At 46.5% G+C, this 15,449-nt stretch overlaps 1 protein-coding gene across 20 annotated transcripts in view; it reads left to right on the top strand.

Moving 5' to 3' along the window:
• Positions 1 to 15,449, top strand: part of KALRN (kalirin RhoGEF kinase) — a 642,647-nt gene that overhangs the window by 568,459 nt on the left and 58,739 nt on the right. For 11 of the 20 annotated variants that reach the window (XM_079922554.1, XM_079922557.1, XM_079922556.1 and 8 more), the window contains 3 exons: positions 1,115 to 1,395; positions 2,764 to 2,868; positions 6,299 to 6,394. In XM_079922554.1, the coding sequence (XP_079778680.1) occupies positions 1,115 to 1,395; positions 2,764 to 2,868; positions 6,299 to 6,394 (482 nt within the window). Of the gene's footprint in view, positions 1 to 1,114; positions 1,396 to 2,763; positions 2,869 to 6,298; positions 6,395 to 12,804; positions 13,038 to 15,449 lie in introns of those variants that run through there. The other 9 variants (XM_079922555.1, XM_079922568.1, XM_079922551.1 and 6 more) reach the window with 4 other exon arrangements.

Genomic DNA, 15,449 nt, shown 5'->3' with positions numbered 1-15,449 from the left:
CATTACTGTATAGGAAAAGATGATTCGGTCTTTGAGACAAGTGGGCGTAAAAAGCCATGGCAGTACTTTTTATAAATACCTAGTCATGTGTTTGGTTTAACTACCAGTATGCAAACTGGTACCAGGGCCACAGGGCCCATCAGGGGTTGAGGTGAAGCTGGTCAGGTATTCTCCCAAGACCTCTTTGGCAATGAGAAGAAGCAGCATAAGAGAGACAACTCACCTGTGATGTGTCATCCAGATACTAACTGTATCACTTCTTGCTTTGAAATGCCTCACATCCATTCCTTTGTCCTCCCCGTGTCCTCCTAGTGTGGGCTTCTAGATTCCAATCCCTCTTCCCAGGGCTATGTTGTCTGTAGTTACCAGATTAATTAAAAAACAAACAAGCAAACAAAAGCCCTTTTTGCCCCCTTTCCCATTAGCGTCTCACAATAAAGTTCATACTCCTCTAGTTTACTATTAAATGTTTTCACTCTTCTTTCTGTCCAGTTTCTCCTTCTCTGTTCATCTTTATTTCATTGGAAGGGTCTGCTTAAGGGCTGTGTTCACTTGTTTTTCCATTTTCCTGCCTCTGTGCTTTTGTTCCTGCCATCTCCCGCTTTTGGAATTCCTTCTCCCTTCCCTCCTACTCAGACACGTCTCTTCCGTTAAAGCTTTTCAGACCAGTCCTGCCTGCGCTGATCTGACCCTCCTCTCAGCTCTGCTTCCTTATGGTCTGCAGTCCATGCCAGCCCTTTGGCAATTAACCACATACTGCTTTGTGCATTCATCTTTATTTTGCGTGCTCTGTCTTGCTCTTTGACTCTTCTCTTTCCCTCTTTGTGTGTGTTTGTGTGTGTGTGTGTGTATAGCTAGATAAGGCATCTATGAAAACAGAATCTGTGTCTTATACAACTTTATGATACTCATAGGTGCTCTGTGACATTGTTATTGGTTGATGGTTCTTGCTTAGAATCTTGATTTTGCAGGAGTCTTTGTCTTCTGTCTGCAGCTGGCCTTGACATTCTGCCTGGTGCCCTAGCTTCCTGGGGTTGGAGCTGTCTTTCTCCCAGGCTGGCAGCCTGCCTTAACTGCCCCTGACGTGCCGTGTCTGTCTATTCTTTTTCCTCAGATGCGTACTCTCATTCAAGTGAAAACGGAGGCAAGTCCGAGTCGGTGGCCAACCTGCAGGCCCAGCCCTCCCTGAACTCCATCCACAGTTCCCCTGGGCCCAAGCGCTCCACCAACACCCTGAAGAAGTGGCTGACGAGTCCCGTGCGAAGGCTCAACAGTGGGAAGGCAGACGGAAACATCAAGAAGCAGAAGAAAGTACGAGACGGTCGGAAGAGCTTTGACCTGGGATCTCCCAAGCCTGGGGATGAGACGACCCCTCAGGGAGACAGCGCTGACGAGGTACTTACTCGAAGCCCCGGAGCCTTCCATCGGGAGGGGTTTCTGATGTACCTCCTTCCTGGAGCCTCGAGAGGCATCCTTCCCCGGGGTTTGTAAACTAGCCAGACTCTAGTTCCCAGTAGTTGGTCTTCTTGGGCCTAGGTGATCTTTGTATTCTCAAGACATTGCCAGTTTGAATATAGTTCCCTGTGCTGTACAGTAGGACCTTGTTGTTTATCCATTCTAAATGTAATGGTTTGCATCTACCAACCCCAAACTCCCAGTCCATCCTTCTCTCTCCCCTCCTCCCCGTGGCAACCACAAGTCTGTTCTCTGTGTCTATGAATCTGTTTAGTTCAATTTAAAAAAAAAATTAAAAACAGTAGGAAAAAAAAAAGACATCGCCAGTTTGATTTGTGACTGGTTAAAGACTTGCACCTAGAGTATCCAGCAGACAGACACCATTTTGCCAGATTTGGAGATGCGTGTCGGGGCCCACGGGGAGCCAGCTGGTCACCAAGTCCCCAGCCTCTACTAAAGACCGCATTAAACCTGCCAGGCCTGGAAAACAGAAGACTGTCTTGGGAGATTATGGCTGTTTTCGAGTATGTTGAGCAGTGGCATTTATAAAATGGAGTAGACAACTCCTGGTTGCTCCAGAAGGCAGAATTATGATTAACAGGTGAAGGTTTACAGTAGCCAAGGTTGCAGCCTTTAATGGGGGCTCAGCCAGGGATGAAATGGGGCTTCATGGAAACAGATGAACACCCATACTGAAAAGGTTTGGGAGACTGTATGACCTCACATAACAGTTGGAGAGACCAGTGTTGGCTGAGAGGTCAGACTGGGCAACGACCTCTTATATCCCTTCCAAAACTGGGATTCTGTGATCAAAATATAGTGGGTATTTGGTTTGGGAATGAGATAATTCTTTTATCTGGCAAACTAACCTACTCTAGTCACTGACATGGCTAAGAAATTCTTCCTGATGTGAAACCAGACTCTCTTTGTAGTTTTATGCTGTCTACCTTTTCTCCCTCTGAATGGCAGTAGAGGCTGGTGATATTTAGATTGTAGTTTGAGTCCTTCATGAACTTAAAAGTTAGTTTCTCTCCAACCACTCTCTCAGCCTCCACTCTTCCTGGCTAATCGATAAAGTAGATGTTTTTCGTGTGTGTGTGTGTGTTTTCCACCATTTGGACCTCATTGTCCTTTTGAGATAAGCAGGTGTGCCCATTCCACACAGGAGGACCCTGAAACTGAAAAAACTAGGAGTGTGTTGAGAGAGGCGGGTATCTTATAGGTTTCTTTTCTAAAAATCCCAAGTCCTGAACCAACTGGCATCTTTAACCATAGGAAACAGTGACTAATGCTGCTCTTTTGTTCTAGAAGAGCAAGAAAGGTTGGGGTGAGGATGAGCCAGATGAAGAGTCACACACACCCCTCCCTCCGCCTATGAAGATCTTTGACAACGACCCCACGCAGGACGAGATGGTAGGACTTCCTTCTCACTTGGAAGAGCCATGTGTAAAACACGTGATTTCGTTTTGTGTGTGTGTCAGGGGTAGTAACACTCTCTCTTCCTTGTTATCTCTTGTGCCGCATGAATCCGAGGTGATGTAGATTCCGTCTGTGTCGGGGAGGGCTCCCCTCCCCCAACCCTGGAGGTCTGACTTGCTTCTGGGCAGTACAGGGGTGGGTGTAAAATACTCAAAGCAGAAATCTGCCTAGTATCTCGTCCTGTTGATGAAGGGTAATGGCTCTGTCCTTGGAAGCAGCAGATCCCGAAAAGAACTATTGTCTCGAAGAGGAATCCAAGGTGGTTCTAGGTCATGATCATTTTGTTGTTCAACCGATGTGTTAGTTGATTGTTTTCCTCATCCTCAACTCTAAAATCCAAATCATGGTAACTTCCAGTCAAGCCCAGTGCAAACAAAGCAAACAAAGCATGAGGGATGGAGATGCTGCTAAGGGGAGGTTTTGTCAAAGTTGGACAAACCTAACATGCCAGGTTGCCTCAGTTCTTTGATTTGCAAAATTCTCTGGCTCACTGGCCTGCAGAGACTCTCTGGTGTCTGAAATGTGTCCACCAAGCCTCTGGGCGCAGGGTCATCATCCCGATTGTTCTGGAGCAGAGGCTCAGGTTGAACGTGCTTCCTGGTACTGAGCTGAGGCTCGGGTAGGTCCCTGCTTTCGTTGTGTGCTCCGTCACTGGCCTTCCTAACTGTGCTGTCACTTCATTGTGTTTCTCTTGCTTCTCTCAGCGTCGCTGTCCTGGAGGACTCTGGAGGCTGAGGTGGTGGTTTCAGTTTTTGATTGTCCTTCCCATTTGCTTTCCAGAGTGTCGTTTTCTTGTGCTGCTGGTGGTGGTTAGCCATCCCCCTGGGGCCTCCCTGTGCTCTCCAGTGCTCTGCCCTGCAGTCAGCAGCCCCTTCCGAGGTGGTGGGCCCAGCATGCACGGGCAGGGAGCAAACCTTCACAACGCCACCCAGGATACAATCCAGGAAGTACTGATGCAGTTGCTTCAGTGTTTCTGGTGATATCCCAGATCTTGTTTGAATTCTCTTTGCTTTGCATTTTGGATCGGTGGCCCCCAGACATTAGTTGAGGTCTTCCTCTGTGCTAAGCTAGAGGGACATTTTCCAGGAACAGGTCCATGACTCAGATGTGGTCGCTGCCCCCTCTGTGACTCACCCATGAGAAGCACACAGTTACGGCCCCTCCTAAGGCTCTGTCTCTGGACTGTTGGGAAGAGAAGTAGAGGAAGCATGGCATGATGCCCATCCTGGATCCCCAGAGGCAGAAACGCCTGTGCTTCGCCTTGAGGTGGGAACGAGAACCAACCTGCTGTGTTCCCAGAGACCTATTGTCAAATGTTCTGGACACAGTGATAGTGTGTGTGGGGAGCAGGGCACGCGGGTCACATTATCTGCCGTCCCCCACCGCCCTTCGCATGGACGTGCCAGCTTACATAAGATAAGGAGAGGCCACGAGCCCTCCCCCTCCACGTCCCTCAAGCACGGTTTGTTTTGGGGAAAGGACGTTATGTTGTTCCTGGATAATTTTTAACTGAGAATGCGGACTTACCCCCAGACATTTGTGTAGCCCTTTTCTTAGCCAGGATTAGGGCAGCTGGCATGAGCGCCTTTTTAGACACATGAACCTCCTCAGTCCTGCTGTTTGGTTTCTGAACGTCTGTTTTTCTGGAATATTTGGGAGCGGGATGAGCTTCAGAATTTCTAGCAAATGGAGTTGGGATTCATTAAAATAATTTTTACAACGGTGTGAAAGGAATTTCTAAAAGTTCACCCATTCTAGTGTTGTGCAGTTACTTTAATTCTGTTTCCTTCTATTTGTTCATATGCAGGTATGTTTTATTTTTATAATTATACTAGGCATAGGATGTGTTCATTGTTTTATATTTTTAATATTTATAAATTAAATAATAATGTTTAATATTTCCTAAAATCTTATTAATGTTACCTTCAGAACCATAATTTTAATAACTGAGGAGTATTTCACTTATGTGATGTATCATAATATGCTTGACCAGCCTGTTTGGGGATATCCTGGATTGTTTCCAATTTTTGCTGCTCTGGGTAATACTGCTACAGATCACTTGGTACATACAGCATTTGTTCTTTTGACTTCTGTCCTTGGAATAAGTTCCCAGAGGTAGGATTACTAGAGCAGAAAGTAGATAACTTGGATTTCCAAAGAGATTTAAGTTCCTTTCCTGCTTTCCCCAGGAGAGGAAAAGAGTGTTGCTCTCTCTTAATTACATTCATTTGATTTTTTTTAGCCCATTTCAGAAGCAAAGACTTACCTAAAGTAAGTCTTAGCTTAGACAACAAGAAGCTTCCTTTTAGAAATTCTTCCCCATAACTTAAAGGACAGACTTGAAGCCACAGCCTGGCCAGGATGTCCAACTTTCTACTCCCACGGTCACTGTGCCCACGCGTCCTGGGCCCTGGGAACTCCGTTGTCCTCTGCTTTGAAGCACAGGGTGGGTTAAAGCTTACACAGGGTTAACCGTTTCTCTCCCAATTTCTTCTCAAGTAGGAGTAGGAAGAAAAAAAAACAAAACAAAACACTGTCCCTCAGTGAGCAGGAATGCCCAAACCGTTGACCAGACAGTCCGGTAGACCAGTCCTTACTGCTGGTGTGAGGGAAAGAGGAAGGCCCCGGGCTTGAGCCGCCTTTCACTGTGAACAGGGTAGTGCCTGGTTGCTCCACCATGAGACGCACAAGTCCTGCTAAAGCCCTTTATTACTTCCCTAGTGTTTCAGTTCGGGGGCCTTACCAGAAACAGCAGTGTTTGTGGAGGAGCGTGTGTGTGTGTGTGTGTGTGTGTGAGAGAGAGAGAGAGAGAGAGAGGGAGTGTGTGTGTGTGTGTGTGTGTGTGTGTGTGTGTGTGTGTGTGTGTGTGTGAATGGGGGAGGCGGTTTCTGGTCTCCAAGTGCCCTGCTCCTAGCATTTCTGCTTGACACATGGTGACAGTCTGTGTTGAAGATCTACATGTAAGTAAAGTAAGGACAGTTTCTCTTTGGACACACTCGAGGCTAGGTTTATTGACCCTCATTTCCTGGAACAGCAGTGGGCAGCCCTGTAGTGGCCAGAATCCTGTCTGCCCCCTCCCCCCTTGCTGTCAGTGGGTGCAGCCCTTCCCTGTTGGCCTCCTGGGAACTCAGTGACCCCTCCCCTCAGCTCCTCAAGAGGTCTGACTAAAAAGAGCTTGGTCCCACCCCTGCTTCGCTGCCCCACACCCACGCTATCCCTATCTCCCTCTGTCATCTCTTCCCTCTACACAGAGAGCTTTGCCTCCCTTGCCTGCCTGAAGCTTTGGACTTGCTGTGTTGCTGCCTAATTGCTATACCTCACGCCTCGCTAATCTGCTTTTCCTTTGCTGCTCAATGTCTTGCAGTCCTCCTCTTTGCTAGCAGCCCGGCAGGCTTCCACCGAAGTACCTACTGCTGCAGACCTTGTCAGTGCAATAGAACAGTTGGTCAAAAGCAAGCTGGTAAGTGTGGGTCCTGGAGGCAGTTCTGCGTGTTTCACCTCCATGCGGCTTTTAAACCCTTCTCCACTTGAAAATGATGGATACTCTCTAGGGAAAGCTGCCTCATCATAATTTTGATTACAGTAACTCTCTTTTCAAATATCCTAGTTTATAGAAGACCAATGAAATTTCACACATATGACCTTCTTCTTTTCTTTCTAATGTTTCTTACTAATTAAAAAAAAAGTTAGCTGGTATTTTTAGTACTAGTGTCAAACTCCTGAAGGTCGTGCCTTTTCCTGCCATCTTTCTCTGTCCCACGCAGGGAGTTGAGTGCTCTCATGTACGCTGCATTGACTTCTTGAAACCCATCTCCCTGACCACTCCTCACTACCTCTCCGTCCCTCTCCACACTGACCCATATACCCTCTTCATTCTGCAAATAACCATTAAACATCTTTTTCCTTAAAAAATCATCCCGGGGCTTCCCTGGTGGCGCAGTGGTTGAGAGTCCGCCTGCCGATGCAGGGGACACGGGTTCATGCCTCGGTCCGGGAAGATCCCACATGCCGCGGAGCGGCTGGGCCCGTGAGCCATGGCCGCTGAGCCCTCGCGTCCGGAGCCTGTGCTCCGCAATGGGAGAGGCCACAACAGTTAGAAGCCCGCGTACCACAAAAAAAAAAAAAAATCATCCCTTTTTTTTTGCATTTTCTCTTTCACCACCTGAGCATGGGCCCTGACCTCATGCCCAGAGTAGCCATTGCTTAATCCTTCTCCCCACCATCGGCCTCCGGCCTCAGGCTCCCATGATTGGCTCCCTCCTCAGTGAGGGCTCCCTGTCTCCCTCTTGCCTACACGACGATGGTCTCCAATGTGGGGGAGACTCGAAGTACACAAGATGGTTTTTTGAGGTGCTGGAACAAAATATTAGAATCTCTTTAACTCATCATTTTAAAATGGTTTTGTGTATGTTTTATTATGCACATAAGGGTAATACAGGAGTACAGAAATATAATTTATAAATAAATTACATGTTTGGGGAGTGCATGACCAAAATTGTGTTTACTAATTGAAGTATATAATCAAAGTTTGGAAATCCCTGGCCCATAAAGTCCACACTTACCTAGTAGTCTAATGTCCTGCAGCCTATTCTCCAACTTTCCTTCCCAACATCCATGTATTATTCCGGGTGATGAACTCGGCTCCAACTAAATTATTTTCTTCACTGTCCCCAAACATGCATTTGGTTTTCCTCCCCCCAAGTTTCTGTTCAAACCACCCCAATTCTCTAGAATATTGTCCTTCTTACTTTTGCTTGTCTAAAGTATAACAGCCCCTCAAGGTCCCACTCAGATCTCATGTCTCCACAAGAGCTTCCCTGACCAGCCCAGGGAAGTGTTTACATCAGTAAACACTTGTTTCTAAAAGTCTGTGTTTTTCATATTTTGGATTACCATTTTCCTCCTGCTACTGCTCACCTACTGCTGTTGTTGGGCACCTCAATGGGCCTCTAGTTTGTGTGATCCATGGGTCAGGTGTTAAACATGTGAGTACAGGTGCTGAGAAGTCACATTAGAGCAAATGTCCCAGAGTAGAGGGAGTGTAGGATAATGCTGGAGCTGACTGGCCCTGTAACAGGCTCTTTACAAATGACTGTTGGATGAATGGCCTTTCGGTGGTGACTCTACCATAATAAGGGCTTCAACTTTTTCTTCCACCACTAGCTACTTCTTGAGGACCTGCAGTGAACCCAGAATTATAGAGATTTCTTTGGCCAGACATATAAAACCAAGCGTATGTCATGGAAAGGAATGCAAGAGCAGTAGTCTGATTTCTCAGAATCTTCTAACCAAAATTCCATCCTTTCTCCTTTCGTCTACTTTCTCTTTCCTCCCATCTCAATACGTACCCACTGTGGGGTAGTGATGGAGCACCAGTAGTTGGTTGTTTCCTCAGCTGCGTTTGAGAATACGGAGTTACGTCTTCACCTCCGAGACTGGTATGCCTGTTTCTCATGAGCTCTCTAGCTTAGAAGAGGATAAGATCTAGAGCCTGTAAAAGTTCTGGAGTTTTTATTTAACTGTAAGTGCAAGAGTGTTCCAGCTGCCAGAATAGCCAGTGTGGTCGTAGGCTGGGTCAATGAAAGTACAACGTACAGATCCAGGGGCGTCATAGCCCCATTGTACTCAAAGCTCTTCAGACCATGCCCGTCATGAGTTGTGTGGAGTCGTGTATCGGGTTCTGAACTTGGCATTCTAAAATGCTCTTGAACTCAGTGGAAGGGCCCTCCCTGGAGGAGGAAACCAATACCACGTGGTCCATGTCATTTGATGGAGAGTTGCAGAAACTGGGGTTAAGAATGGGGAGAAGAAGTTAGGAGAGAGAAGACACACGAGAGCTGTCTTCTCATAACTGAGCACTGCTGTGGAAAAGAAGGGCTGGTCTCACTCTTGGTTGCTCCAGAGGGCAGAACGTGTGGGTGGAAATTAGCTCAGTATAAGAAGAACTAATAAGGTCCTTCCCAATTTACAGAATCTGGAAATATTACAGGGGCATCTGGCATACTCGGACTTTTATATCTAGGGCTTAGGTTCTTTCTGATTTCTATTTTGGTTGCTCAAGTGATGGCACTAAATGCTGTAGTTAGAAATCATTTCCAGGAAGGACCCTGAGTCAAAATGATTGGCCAGAAACAACCTGCAAACTAATTCCATTACCATAAAACCTGAGACTTCAAGTCACGTGACAGAGCAGTTCTCCTCCGTTCCCTTACCCTGCTGCTCTCTGCCTGGGTGCACCTTTCCAATAAAGTCTCTTGCTTTGTCAGCAAAAAAAAAAAAAAGAAAAAGAAATCATTTGGCCCCCCGGCTCCACCCAGAAGCCATAAGATCCCTTGTGTCCCTGAGTCCCAAAGCTGCCCTTGGTGCTGTATGGTCACGTGGTCATGACTGTGCCAAGGCTGTGGCCTCCAGCAGTTGTGATCTCTCCTGCTGGAAAGCTGCTGTTAGGCAACCAGGACAGCGGTTCCCCACTCACCTGCAGATAACACCCCGAAGACTCCCGGAAACTCCTTTGGCGAGTCCCTCTGGGCATTAATGGATACTTCTGAGGTCTCACCTGCCAGCCTTGGTCTTTAATCAGTGCTTTTGTTTGCCAAGAGAGCATGCCCACCCGCCTCCCCCCAAAGAGAGCTCAAATACTTGTTCTGGGTTTTGTATTAAAGGTATTGTCTTTAACTCTAAGCCAGGACTAAGGCTCCCCCTGCCTTTCCCATGTGATTTTTAGTAAAGTTTTTCCTAGACGTAGGGACTGGCGGCGGTGGTGCTGAGTGTATAAGGAATCAGAAGACCTAGATGTTAGTCCAGTCTCTGCTACTTATTGCGTAGCCCTGGGCAAGTTACTTCATCTACTTGGGCCTCTCTTTTATCTCACTTATCAACAATGATTCTGTCCACCTGAATCTCATCTCAAGCGAGTCATGTTGAAGACTGAGTCAGGTGTGAATGCACTTTGTAAACTGATAAGTGAGCATCCCACAAATGTTAGCCCTTAGCTCGTTTGCATTGTGAAGAAGCAGGGAAAGGGAACCAGTCATCCTTTATCTTCTGTAGTCACACCCTGAACACAGGGACACAGTATTTGTCAGTCAGTAGATCCTGGTTGGGTGAATGTTGCAGGGTAATAGTTTAGCAATCTATGTCATTTGGCTTTATTCCTCAAGTTTGAGAAGCAAGAGATTCCTGGCCGTAAGGGAATCTAGTGTGTTTCTGAACAGCCCAGGATTCCATCACCTGCCTGAGGTGAACGTTTAGGCCCCTAAAAAGAAAGCCTCCTCCCTGAGCTCCCGTCCTCAGGCACATCACAGTAGTTTACTGGGCTCAGGACGGCACTCGCAGACCCTTGGCTGAAAATCTTTAGGGAAGGGACTGGCCAGGACCGAGCTCTTGTTCAGTCTGCCTGCTGGCCTGGCATCCTGAGAATTAGTCCTGCCTGCTTCAGCAAGACTTCCTGCCCTCTGGTTCTCCTACTTTGATAGCATTCACCCCCCTAGGTCAACCTGTGGGCCACAGAACGTGACTAGGGCAAGGCTGCATTTGTTGTGGGTGTTTTGCTCTCCTTTAGGTGAATCAGCTTGCTCTGTAAAAGGTCGAGTTAACAGAAGTTCATTGTCCAGACGGGAGGAAATAATGACCCCCCATCATATCCAATATGTAGATGTATGCTTTCAGGAGCCGAGTTCCTCTGGCACCCCTCTGTGGAAAAGATGCCTGAGCTTGTTAAAATGGAATAGCTTAGATATCCAACAAAAATTTTAACCCGAAGTCACAAACCTGTAATGTCATTTGCCTGGAAAATCCAGATTTCAGTTTTTCTACTATAAAATGTCTTCCCTACCCTTACCCCCAAGTTGCCTGGGAATGACTAAGATCTAATACTTTTTGTCGAGAGATTTCATACTAATTTGTATAAATTAGTATAATTTATAATTCGTATAAAAGGGTGGGACAGCTAAGGGGTTGGTTGTGGGAGGTGGTGCTGGATCAGCTCCCTGACTGTTGTTTTATCAGATGAGCTTTGACCGAGAGGTTTCATATAAAACTCTTTGAGTTTCATTCAATAAATTCTCAGAGTCCTACTATGTGCCAGTCCTGCCAGCACAGAACCTTCCTTAATGGAGCTCACAGTCAAGGGTCAATGCTCAAAAATCCTCTCCTGCCTGGACTGTTGCAACCGTTTCCTCCCTGATTTCAGCCTGACGTCTCTTCACATGACTGCTGGAGGGATCTTGCTTTTCTTTCGTTTTACCTTTTTAAAAAAACTTTTAATAGTTCTTTTCTGTAATAAAAGCAATTATATGCTCATTCAGGAAAAATGGGAAAAATGACAAGAGTTTAAACACAAATTATATCTCATCATATCATCATCTAGACATAGTCAGTGTTGAAATTTAGATATTTTTAAAATAATGTAGTTAATCATAGAGTATATAAAACTTAAGTCCTGTTTTCCTTTTACTGTCATATCAGATACATTTTCCCAGGTCATGAAAAGCTCTTAGGAGCATTAAGACTGATCTTTCTAAAACTTAAATCCAATCATGTTACTTTCCTGCTTAAAATTCTCCCATCATTGGTCTTCGAAGGTAAAGTCTCTACTTTTTTCTTTTAATTGAAATATAGTTGATTTACAATCTTGTGTTAGTTTCAGGTGTTCAGCATAGTGATTTGGGTTTTTTGCAGATTATATGCTACACACAAGGCTTCTGATGATCTGATCTCTGCATCCTTCTCCAGCGTTGTCTATTTCACTCCCTACTTCTTCTTTCCCTAGTACCCACTCCCCCCAACTCACATAACACACAGTTACTTGCTAATCCCCCTCTCCCCCTGCTTCACACTCTGTATCCTACCTATACCAGGTGGCCTTCAGCTTCCCAGGCTGCCCTGTGTAATTTCTCAACTTGATCCTTTAGTCACAGTGCTCCTCCTGCCTGGATCATCCTTCCATTGGTGTATCCAGTGAAATCCTTTCCATTTCTCAGTACTCAGTTCAAGCATTGCCTCTTCCATTAAGCCTTTCCCAACCCTCCCTATCCTATCATAGAGCTGCCTGCTCCTTTTTTTCATCCTCCCCATAGTACCCCTCCTACCTAGAAGAATGCCCACTGTAGCTTAGATTTTGGTGGGCAGGCAACCACGTCTTATCCGTCTTCATTTCTCCAGCACTTTGTAAATATTCAGCACATAGTAGAAGCACAATAAATATTTGCTTAAGTACAAACAAATCAGTCATAACACTGTGTAATAAATGCTGTTCAGGGGGTGTGGAAAGGGTGCATATAGGAGACCAGAGGAAGGGCATTTTCTGGGTATGTGGTCCAAGATTGAGCTGACAGGAAATGTGTTCATTTTTATTGTGGCAGTAGCCTTCCTCCATACTTAATCTTCTTTTTTGAATCCTATTTGCATCTCTGTTCCCTGACATGGCACCAGCTATAGGAGCACCCATTTGTAACATTTGTTGCTTCCTCCTTTGCACACCTTTTCCTTTGTCTGCTGAGACTGCTGTGGCCCTGAGCGCCAGACAGGGCAGAAGTCCTCCCTGGGCAGCACAGCCCACCGCTCATCAACCAGCCATCACTTCCCATGTCCCCCAAGGAGCAGCACAGACAATTGCAGGTCACCCATAGTTGCCCTTGGCTGGAACCTCGTATCCCAACTCTAGCACAGGTAGCCAGGTTCTCAGAAGGAATCACTCTTGAATTATTATAAGTATTTATAGCCAATGCCATTATTTGAGACAGCTAACATACAGCTTAGCCAAACCCTATATTTCCCTCTACTTCCTCTCTCACTGCCTCTGCCTTCCTCAACTGCATCCCAGAGAGTCCTTCCCCAGAGATAACTTGGGCTTCTTTGCTCGTATAACAGGTCGGGCAAGAGGAGATGGAACATATCTCCCTGTGTGACACTTTGGACTCCTCAGATGTCCTTCATTCTGTAGAAGAGTTGAGAGTGGACCACGCCAAGAGGGATGGTCCACGGAAGGGCCTTGTAGCAGAGATGTAAGCCTGTTTCCCACGCCTTGCAGCCAGCACCCTGCCAGCCAGCAAGCTACAGAACAAAGACTAGAACAGGACAGTGGGGACAGTGGGAGGGGAGGTAAAAGGCATGTAATTGGATCAGTCTCCAGCTGGGTCCATCTGCCTGGGGAGCCTGTCTCTGGTGGTGGCACCAGGGGACATGTCACATGTCGTTGGAAAGCCTGTCTGTCCGGTGGCTTGTCAGACCTCGGCACCAAGCACTCATTTCCTTAATAACTGGTTACAGATCCTGAATCCATAAATGTAGCTAAACTCTTCTTGACCTTTCTATATTTTTAGCCTAGGCTGCGTCTCTGCATGACAACGTCCGTGGTTGATTACTTGTTCTGTGAGATACCTTCATGTCAAGTTAAAAGCAGCTCTCTCTCTCGAGCTTGAAGACCCTGTCCTCTTAATGCTGGCTTCTAGTGTTGGTAACAAATTCATGTTTGGCCCTTGGCACAGGCCTTTGATTTGGGGATGGAGTGGGGGGAAAGAAGGTTGACATCTCAGCTTTAAGTTTTTCAGCCTCCAATTCTAGTAATCCCCACCTGTTCTCATATAATGGCCCCACTGGTCACCTCGTTCGCTTTTTGTTTTGTTTACCTGCGCTTTTCCTACACTCTATTCAGCCTCTGTTGAAATACAGCAGCTAAGTGAGTTTGTGACAGATACTCCAAGTGTGGGTTGTTTGAGACCATGCTGAAGCCTTTTGTTCCTACTACCTTTGGGGTCACTTCTTTTTTTTTTTTTTTTGCGGTACGCGGGACTCTCACTGCCGTGGCCTCTCCCGTTGCGGAGCACAGGCTCCGGACGTGCAGGCTCAGCGGCCATGGCTCACGGGCCCAGCCGCTCCGCGGCACGTGGGATCTTCCCGGACCGGGGCACGAACCCGTGTCCCCTGCATCGGCAGGCGGACTCTCAACCACTGCGCCACCAGGGAAGCCCTGGGGGCACTTCTTGATCTTTGTGACTTTAACCTTAGGGCTGATGTTTTCAAAGACGGCTAAAGTAAAGCCTTTCCTTTTCCTACGACAGTGGCTGTAGGAGACAGTCGTTTTGTGTGGCTAGTTGGGATTACTCTCCCATATTTGTTTTCCATTTGCCCACCGTGACCTTGGTCTCCAGTCTTACTGTTTATCCACATGGTTTCTGCCAGTTTGCATAATGAAATGCTAAGCTGCGTGCTCTTTCTTCTACAGCACTTATAAAACTGTTAAGATTGACCCCATCTTTTAGCATCCTTATTGTTAATACTTCCATGCATGGGGGGCAGTGGGGGAACCCACCACTGTAGAGCATTTTAAATTTTTCAAGGGGTTGTACACCTATTGTCTCTGACTTTTCCTTAAAAATCTGTAGAAAGGAGAGACCCAACTTGAAAATGGAGAAAAACTGAAGCATGGAACAATTTTATCTGTCTCCCTTAAAATCATCCAGGGACTGGCAGATCTAGGATTAGAATCCTTTACCCTTAGCTCTTTCGAGAGTAACATATTAATCCCTTTAACTTGTTTCTTTTCTTTCTTTTTTTTTTTTAAATTTATTTATTTTATTTATTTATTTTTGGGTACATTGGGTCTTTGTTGCGGCACGCGGGCTTTCTTTAGTCGTGGCGAGCCGGGGCTACTCTTCATTGCTGTGCGCGGGCTTCTCATTACGGTGGCTCCTCTTGTTGTGAAGCACAGGTCCTAGAGCGCATGGGCTTCAGTAGTCGTGGCGTGCAGGCTCACTAGTTGTGGCTCACAGGCTCTAGAGCGCAGGCTCAGTAGTTGTGGCACGTGGGCTTAGTTGCTCCGCAGCATGTGGCATCTTCCCGGCCCAGGGCTCAAACCCGTGTCCCCTGCATTGGCGGGCGGATTCTTAACCACTGCGCCACCAGGGAAGTGCCCCTTTAACTTGTTTCTTCGTCCTGCAGCACCTTAATTAAAAGAGATGAAAGGGATTAATAAATGAAAGAAAGCCCTTGGTAAATAACCTTAGCAAAGATGTTTTTAGAAAAGGCTAAAGTCTGTTTACCTCTTCTTGTCTACATCTCATTGGCCTCTTCAAAGAAAATCGTAGCTGATTTAACAAACATGATTTTACTGAACAAATTCTCCTATCACTGCCCTCCCCTTGTCAATTCACATTTGGTGGTCCTACGAGTGAGGATTTTCTTTCCTCATTGCTTGTTTGGTGTAGAATTGCGATGATTAGCTTTACCTCTGGAGCTCTTACCCAGAGATCAGTCACTTTGACGGTGTTCATTATGTTCGGGAAATTGGCGGCCCCTGACACCAAGTACATCCTAATTGCCTGAGAAGGTGGCGGCTCTGGGCTCCCTGCTGCAGGAAGATGGGAGTCTCTGGCCTCCTGGTACTTCACTGAAGTTCAGTGAGGACAGCCTTGGTTAGTAATCCACCAAGTTGGCTGTGGCTGGGCTGGGGGGGCACAAGGACTTCCAGACCACTTTCCCACGTTCACTTCTCTAAGGCTGTTCATTCTTCTCTT

The sequence above is a fragment of the Stenella coeruleoalba genome, assembly GCF_951394435.1.
Source record: "Stenella coeruleoalba genome assembly, chromosome: 5".
Classification (NCBI taxonomy): domain Eukaryota; kingdom Metazoa; phylum Chordata; class Mammalia; order Artiodactyla; family Delphinidae; genus Stenella; species Stenella coeruleoalba.
The sequence above is the reverse complement of the archived record's forward strand: the minus strand, read 5'-3'. Positions and strand labels throughout refer to the sequence as shown.